Here is an 8543-nt window from a genome sequence, read left to right on the forward strand (position 1 = left end):
TCTGGCGCGCTGCGCACCCCTGCCGAGCTCCTATTGGCCGCGGCAGGCATCTGTCCGCCGCTATGCCCGCCCCAATACGGAAGCGGTGTGGTCCCAGGGATCCGACCGCGGGTGGGTTGGAACCATGGGGGAGCCCTGGGCAGCTCGGGGCGCAGAGGGAGCGCCCGCGCGGCTGCCGCTGGTGCTCACCGCGCTGTGGGCTGCCGCCGTGGTCCTGGAGCTGGCCTACGTGATGGTGCTGGGGCCCGGGCCGCCCCCGCTGGGACCCCTGGCCCGGGCCCTGCAACTCTCGCTGGCTGCTTATCAGCTGCTTAACCTGCTGGGCAACGTGGGTCTCTTCCTGCGCTCGGATCCCAGCATTCGGGGAGTGATGCTGGCTGGCCGCGGCCTGGGCCAAGGCTGGGCGTGAGTGTCTGACGCGGGGGTCCGCGGGCAGAAGCGGGGTGTGGGGTACGTCGCGGGCTCTGAGACCAAGAGAGGCCCCAGAACTTAAGATGTCAGAAACCGGATGACGTTAGCATCGAGTTGTTAAGAGCCAAAGAACTCCTTTAGAACCTGGCATTCGCTACTTATTCAGATACTGAGCAGGCACTGTTCTAAGACTAAAGGAAAAACAGATGCCCGACCTCCTGGAGTTAATTTCAGTGGCGGAGGGGGCAGATAATAAATTATAAGCCCAATAAAGAAGCAAATTGCATAAAATAGACGGCAAAAGATGGCGTGGAAACAAAAAGCAGCAAGATGAAGAAGGCGAGGAGCGCAACTTTCAATATTTTTGAATTATCTTTGTCTGTCTGTGTGCTGTGTGAGCCCAGGTGCGCATGCCACTGGCACACGTGGAGCTCGGAAGACAATTCAGGAGTTGGTTCTTTTCTACCACGTGGCTTGAGAAGAGTGAACAGGCTGTCAGGCCTGTGCAGCAAATGCCTTTAACCACTGATCCATCTCCCCAGCACAGAGTTTCAATTTCAGATAGGTGGTCAGTTTCCAGCACAAGACTTTTGGGTGACGGATTTGTTAATTAGCCTGATTTAATTAATTTACATTTTACTTGAAAAGCCATAGCATCCGAAAATATATTGGGACTTGTCCATTTGCAAGTTAAAAACTAAAATATAAAAATAAGTAGTCAAGGTGGACCTCGCTGAGGCGTGGAGGAGGTGCTGGAGTTTTTGAGCTGGTTTCTGGGAGGGTGGGGAAGCAGACCAAGAAAAATGCAAAAGCCACTGTCTGTCCAGAATATTCCAGAACCTCAAGGTCAGTGACTCGGAGTGGAGAGGGGGAGAGAGGTGTTAGTGGTGGAGGCACTTCCGAGCCTTTGAAAACCTTGCTCTTTAGAAGGTGTTTCAGGAGGTAGCCACCTCAGGCCTTCAGTGCTGAAGTCGGAAGGTGCCTGTCCCAAGACGGTCTCTCAGGCTGAGGTTGGGCATGGTCTGGGGCACTGAGAGCAATTGGGGGCACTGACCTGTGTTTGTCACACCCCTGCAGTTACTGTTACCAGTGCCAAAGCCAGGTGCCACCGCGTAGTGGGCACTGCTCTACCTGCCGTGTGTGTATCCTACGGCGAGACCACCACTGCCGCCTACTGGGCCGCTGTGTGGGCTTCCACAACTACCGGCCCTTCCTGTGCCTGCTGCTTCACGCCGCCGGTGTCCTGCTCCACATCTCCGTGCTGCTAAGCCCTGCCCTGTCAGCCGTGCTTCGGGCCCACTCAGCCCTCTACACCGTGGCTCTCCTGCTGTTGCCCTGGCTCATGCTACTCACGGGTAGGGAACACTCTGAACCCTTGCACCAGGCTGGGGAGCTGGGCCCCTTCCCGTGGGAAGTGGGGTGTCCAGCTGGTTCTCTTGGGCCATGCTCTGGGGACCCAGACCCAGCACCATTTATAAAATGAGGGAAGCCGGACACCCAGATGTGTGTGAAGAACTGTACTTTACGTGGTGCTCCAGGACAAGAGCAGAGCTCTGGCCCCAGAATCAACAAGGGTCCCGGGGTCGCTGCAGAAGAGGAAAGGCTACTATGAGAGCCTGTGTGTTGTTGGAATACTAGAAGGTTATCTAAATCCTCTGTCCCAAACACCACACACCCACACACCCACACACCCATGTGAGGGTTGTTGCATGAACACCAACCCTGAGAAGAACAAAGGCAATGTCATGCGCAGGGTGAGAACTAAGGCTAGGATGGCTGGCCAGGAATGCGTGGTGGAAGGTCATGAAGTGGGGATGAGAGATGAGCTTGTTTAGACGGGGCAGTGGGGAGCCCCTTTCTTTGGGTTTGGGAGGGGACTTGGAGCAGGAGGCTGATTGAACTGAGTTCTGGATGACCTTCGTATTCCCCTTTCTTCTGACACCAGCCAAGATAAAAGTCCCACGGATGTGTGCACTCTTTGTTCCTTCCGGCCAGAACACTTTGGGCTTTGTTTCCTGACTCCTTTGTTCTGACCTTTCCACTGTCTCTGTTGACCTTGTTCTGCAACCTCCCTGGCCATTCTGAGAAGTCTCCATCACGCATGCACACCCACGAATAGCTTCCGGAAGCCCACTGAGGTGCTCACGCCGATTCCTCTCCAGGCTCTTCTCAGTGGTTCTGTATCTTCCAAGACCGGGTGCTTTCCTGCAGTTATCACAGCCTCCCTCACTGTCCCCAGCCACTCACTGACTTGGCTTCCAGTCTCTCCACCCCAGGACCTGTTGAAAACCAAAAGCACCCAAATGCCAGAAGCCCTACCCATGCCCAGATAGCTTACTTTAACATTCCCCTCCCTCCCTCCCTTCCTTCCTCCTTCACTCTCTTCCTTCCTTCCCTCCTTTCCTCCTTCCTTCCTTCCTTCACTTCCTTTTTTCCTTCCCTTCCTCCCTCTCTCCCTCCCTCCCTCCCTCCCTCCCTCCCAGTCTTGCTGAATAGCCGAGGCTGGCGTTGAACTCTTAATCCTCTTCCTTGCCTCTCCAAATGCTGGGTTACAGGCATGTGTGTGCTCACTTCTGGCTCCCATTTCTTTGCCTCTGTGTTTCATTTCCCCAGTTCTCACATCCAGACCTACTTCTTGTCAGAAACCAAATGCATCACCTCCGCTGGCCATCCCTCTCCGTGCCCCCACCTTCTGTCCTTTTTACCTACCTTGCCTGTCCCATCTTCCCTGCTCCTGTCTAGCCTAGAGCCCTTCATTTCCACTTTTCTCTTGTCATCATCTCCAGCATCCTAGCTCATCTTCCTCTCCTGGCTGCTGAGAGCTGTCAGAGACACATGATGCCATGTTCGAGGCTCTGCTTCACCTTGTTTTCCATATGAACCCCAGGTTGGCAGGAGGATTGCGAGTTTGCAGCAACCTGGGTTACATATGGAGTTGCATGTGAGCCTGAGCCTGTCTCAGAAACAAAACAAACAACAACAACAACAAAAAAACAATGTTGCTGTATTCAACTCTCCCAGGCGGGTAGGAGGGCTTTTGGAAGCTGGTGCCCCCTTGCTGGAGGCCTCTGCTGGTTTTATCATCTTTCTGTGCCGCAGCTCTCTTCACTGGCATTCTTGAGGGTCCTCTGCCTTGTATAGACCTTTTCCTTATTTTGCCTTCTCCTTCCAAAGGACTTGTTTGTGAAGGCTTACCCTTGCTTTCTCCTTGCTCATTCTTCTCCTTGCTCCCACCTGGCCTCTGTTCTGCCCTTTCTCCTGGAGTGGCACAAGCCAGGCTGTGTAGAAAAGCCAGCTCTCTCTTGCTGTAGGGGACTTCTCAGCCTCAGAAGCCCCCCATGTCACATTCTTATTATCACCTGAAGCTCAGACTTCAATATTTCCATCTCCGCTTTCCTTTTTGGCCTCCTTCATCTGTGTGGATGCTACTTTTTATTCTATTTTTACTTGGGGTTCCTTAAACCTCTACTTCCCTTCTACCAACCCCCCAACACTAGGTAGGAGAGAAAGAAAGTTAGAGGGGAGAGCAGCGTAGAACTCTTTAGACTATTTCCAACTTGTTAGGGCTGTCTGATTCTTCCAGGCAATACCAATCTCAGTCATCAGGATATCCACCAGTCCAGCAAACCAGCAGCCTTCTTTCTCCATCTGTCTCAGAGTGATCCTTTCTCTCTCCTGGCTCTGGTATTTACACCCTCTCAGAGTCCTCAGAATTAACTATCTCCAGCTGGCAAAGGCCACACCCCTCGGGAGACAGTTATCTGCTGCGGGTAAACTAAAAGCAGCTCCAGCTCCGTGCCCCACACTTGGTATTATAAACCAAAACTTGTTTATATAGCATGACTGAGTTTTTAAAGAAACCACAACTCCCACTGCACAGCTGGTCTCCACAGACTTGGTAACTTGTACGTGAGTGTTAGAGACCATTCCTCTCACTCAAGCATGTCCAGCTGTTCTTGGGGCTCCTCCCTTCTGGTCTCTGCTGCACACAGATCTGCCGCGAAACAGGACTTTTTTTTTTTTTTTCTTTCTTTCTTGGATTTTCCAAGACAGGGTTTCTCTTTGGCTGTCCTGGACTTGCTTTCTCTTTGGCTGTTCTGGACTTGCTTTGTAGACCTGGCTGGCCTCAAGGCCTCAAACTCACAGAGATCCACCTGTCTCTGCCTTCCTGAGTGCTGGGATTACAAGCGTGTGGTACCACGCCCAGCTGCAGCAGAGCTTTTTAAACTGCAGGACCATTGATACTGCTTCCTAGGAGTCTCTTCTGGCTGTTCTCTCTCCCTTTTATAAAAATAGATGAAGTCTATTTTTTCTACTTAGTATTTTTTGCACAGCACTTCTGCCATGCTTTGAGGTTGGGTGTGTGTGTGTGCGTGCATGTGCAGTGTGTACGTGTGAAGAGCAAAGACAAAGTTGGGCACCTTCCACCTTCTGTTTGAGACAGTCTCTCATTGGCCTGGAACTTTGTCAAGTAGGCCAGGCCAGCAAGCCAAGAGGCTCCAGAGATCCACCTGTCTCTCCCTCCCATCCAGTCATTGCTGGAATTACAGGAATATGCCACCTCATCCAGGTTTTTATGTGGGTCCTGTGGCTCTGACTCCCTTTGTCCCCTCAGCCCTGGCCATCCTTAGTCTGCTTTCTGCGCATGTGTTTGCCCATTCGTGACTGCTTCTTTCACTTAGCACAGTGTTTCATTGCCTCTGGCAGTCAACCAATTACTCAGTGGGGACTAGGTGTGTGCCCAGGCCAAGATGGTAGTAAAAGATACACTTCTCCATGTTACACAGATCCCAGGTGTACCTAAGTAACTGAATTTACAGAAATGGAGGAGTGACTCCTGCCTCTTTGGTGGGTAGAGGGCGGGATTTGGGTTTGGGAAGGCCAGCCAACTGCTATTCCCTGAGACCCTTTTGTTTTCTCCCCACAGGCAAAGTGTCTCTGGCCCAGTTCATCCTAGCCTTTGTGGTGGACACTTGCGTGGCGGGTGCACTGCTGTGTGGCGCCGGGCTGCTTTTCCATGGACTGCTGCTGCTGCGGGGCCAGACCACCTGGGAATGGGCTCGGGGTCACCACTCCTACGATCTGGGCACCTGCCACAACCTGCAGGCAGCCCTGGGACCACGCTGGGCCCTAGTCTGGTTCTGGCCTTTCCTAGCCTCTCCTCTGCCTGGAGATGGGATCACTTTCCAGACCCCAGCTGATGTGGGTCTTGTGGCTTCATGAGTCCAGGTAGAGCCAGAACCGAACAGGGCAGAGGGCAGCAGAGGAGGGACCTGAGCACTCGTTTTCAGCTTCATGCCAGCCACAGGAGGGAGGCCAGGCTGGCCCTTCATGCCTGGAGTGGGCAGCTCTAGCCCCCTCTTTGGACCTTCCCAGTGTTGGCTCTTCCTTCTCTAGAGTTGGCCCCTTTTTGCAGAGAAGGGTCTGGCAAGGTGGCCACTTGGCCCAACTGTCTGCCCCCTCAGCCAGGCTGGTAAAGTGCCCACCCAGCTCTTGGCCTCCCTCATCTTTGCTGGGTTCCTAGCCTTCATTTTGTTGTTTTGGTTGCTCTTTTCCGGTTCTCATGATTGTCAGGCCTGGAGACTACAGAAGGCCTGGGATCCCAGTGGGCCAGGTCTCTGCCTCCTCCAGCCCTGGCAGGGTGTGGTGGGATCCAGGCAAAGAGAATCCAAACATGCTCTAATGGATAGCATGTCATGCACATGTGTCCGCAGCAGGGGCTTCAAGGAGCTCCTGTAGCTCACCTGTGTGTAGGCCACAGTTAGGATCTTTGCTCTGTAGGAAACGTAAAAGCCCTGCCAGACCACATGACAGGACTGTGCGGTAGAAACGTAGGCCTTGCTGGCCTCAGACTCAAGGAGATCCGCCTGCTTCTCCTTTCTGAGTGCTGGGGTTAAGACATTTGCCACCACACCTGGCCTAAGAGGATAGATTTGAATCCGGGTCTTGAATCTGCTTTACTTTTGCACAGCTGATGAGAGTAGGGGAAACATCAGGGCAAAAATAACCAGCTTCCAGGCATCCCAGAGCCCATGAAGGACGGTTTTAATATCTGTGTGTGTGTGTGTGGGAGAGCATGCTTGTGTGCATGCATGGGCATTGAATCCCTAGAGCTGGGCTGTTGTGAGCCACTGGCTGTGGGTCCTGGGAACTAAGCTTGGGTCCTCTGCAAGAGTAATGTAGACTCTCAACTGCTCAGCCATCTCTCCAGCTCCCTCTTTTTTGCCTTTACAATTTATTACTACTATCATTGTTGAGACAGGGTCTCATTTATCATCCCAGGCTGGCTTGGGACTTGCCATGTAACCCCAGCTTCCCTGGAAGTCATAGCGATCCTCCTGCTTCAGCTTCCCAATCACTGGGAATTACAGGTGTCGTGAACCCACACACCTGGCTTTCAGCATCTGATGTAAATATAGTAAATGGTGAAACAGACTTAAGTGCACCGGTCATCTGTTTGCCCTGAGACTCACTAAATGGAGAAGTAAAAATAATACAAATTTATGAGGGGAAAGAAGATAGATGTTTGTGTACCAAAGAGCCTGACAATGTTTTGAAACATGACAGGTTGAGAGCTTAGCAGAGAATTAAAAATCAATGATGTGTTCCTAAAAGGAGGGGTAGATAAGCAAGGCAAAACCTCCTCAGCACTGTGAAAGGGGAGTGAGGCGCTGGGCCAGTCTTGGCGTGCTGTGTGTTGCACGGGCAGATCTGCTGTCCTTGTTGGCATTATCCCTTGCCCTGTAGACTATCTAATTTTCATGTGTTTTTATTTGAGTATGAAAGGCACCTTATAACCCTTACCACAGCTTGTCTGGGAAAACAACCTCTTCCTTGAAGTCCCTGCTGTGCCCAACCGGGCTGGTCATAATCATCCCCTTACTTTGTTTTGGTTGCATCACGTGTTTGTATTGGTTCTGCGTGTTTTGGTTGTATATGAACAAATCACCAAGTTTACTCTTCTGTGGCTTGCCTTTTCACTCATATTGTTTCTGAGATTTGTCCAAATTATTGCATGTAGTGGTATGGTACTCTCTTTCTCTTCCACATGGAGATCTGAATATACCAAACATTTTCTATTTTATTCCCCTGGTCATTTTCTCTACCCCAGCTTAGAGGGACTCGCCCACTAGGAATCCTTGCTCTTCCACACCAATCTGAGAATCAGCTCCTTAGATCTCGCCAGTAATAATAATCATAATCAGTGGAGCCCAGTGGACTGTCGGTTAGCTTGGAGAAAGCCAGCATCTGAGTGAGATCCAACCTTCCAGGTCAGGAACATGGTTTACCTCCTCAGCGAATGTTTTCTTAGTTTTTGAAACAGGATTTCACTTTGTAGCTCTGGTTAGCCTAGAAATTATGTAGACCAGGCTGTCCTCAAACTCAGAGCTCCGCCTGCCTCTGCCTCCTAAGCACTGGGATTAAGAATGTGTACCACCATGCCAGCTTTAAATCTTTTCAATAAAGCTTTTTTTTTTTTTCTGACAAAGATCCTGTCTTTTGAGTGGATTTATTTTTGTATTTTATGTTACTATACATGACTAATGAACTGTTGAGCACACATAAAGATCAGTACATTTTTTGAAAATTTTGTGTGCATGAGAGGGGCGTGCCTATGGCACATGTGTGGAGGTCAGAGGGCAACGTGGTTCTTTCCACGTGGAAACTGGGATGGAACTCAGGTCACCAAGTTTGATGGCAGGTGCCTTTGCTTGCTTAGCTGTCTAAATTGGTCCCTCATGTTGTAGATTCTTCTCTTTGCTGCATTCTTCTGTTTGTGTAATCATAGTCTTTGCTCTTCCTCTAAAAATCTATTTTGGTGTAGGCAGCAGTCCCAACTGGCCTGGAGCTGTGTAGCCCAGCATGGTCTTGAATTTTCATTGACATTCCCACCTCAACTTCCTGAATTCTGAGATTAGAGATGTGAGCTGCCACATCTGGAATCCTTTTATGTTTTTATGGTTCTTGCTTCTCTGCATGGGTGAGACCACTATGTTAATTTTTTTATGTGTATGGGTACTTACATGTATGTATGTGCCCCATGTGGGTGTTTTGTGCCAAAAGACGTCAGGTCCCCTGAAACCAGAGTTACAGGCAACTGTGAGCCATATGGGTGCTGGGAACTGAGCCCA

At 50.9% G+C, this 8543-nt stretch overlaps 1 protein-coding gene across 1 annotated transcript; it reads left to right on the forward strand.

Moving 5' to 3' along the window:
• The first annotated feature begins 77 nt into the window (after positions 1 to 77).
• Positions 78 to 7900, forward strand: Zdhhc24 (zinc finger DHHC-type containing 24). Its single transcript, XM_021650303.2, has 3 exons — positions 78 to 405; positions 1489 to 1766; positions 5339 to 7900. The coding sequence occupies exons 1-3, from the start codon at positions 125 to 127 to the stop codon at positions 5632 to 5634; spliced, it is 855 nt and encodes a 284-aa protein (XP_021505978.1). The 5' UTR covers positions 78 to 124; the 3' UTR covers positions 5635 to 7900.
• Positions 7901 to 8543: the final 643 nt, after the last annotated feature.

The sequence above is a fragment of the Meriones unguiculatus genome, chromosome 1 (assembly GCF_030254825.1).
Source record: "Meriones unguiculatus strain TT.TT164.6M chromosome 1, Bangor_MerUng_6.1, whole genome shotgun sequence".
In the NCBI taxonomy this organism is placed as follows: Eukaryota; Metazoa; Chordata; class Mammalia; order Rodentia; family Muridae; genus Meriones; species Meriones unguiculatus.

Coding starts and splice junctions, on each gene's coding strand:
- Zdhhc24 (XM_021650303.2), top strand. CDS start 125: ATGGGGGAGCCCTGGGCAGCTCGGGGCGCAGAGGGAGCGCCCGCGCGG. Junction 406..1,488: donor GGCCTGGGCCAAGGCTGGGC/GTGAGTGTCTGA, acceptor ACACCCCTGCAG/TTACTGTTACCAGTGCCAAA. Junction 1,767..5,338: donor CTGGCTCATGCTACTCACGG/GTAGGGAACACT, acceptor TTCTCCCCACAG/GCAAAGTGTCTCTGGCCCAG.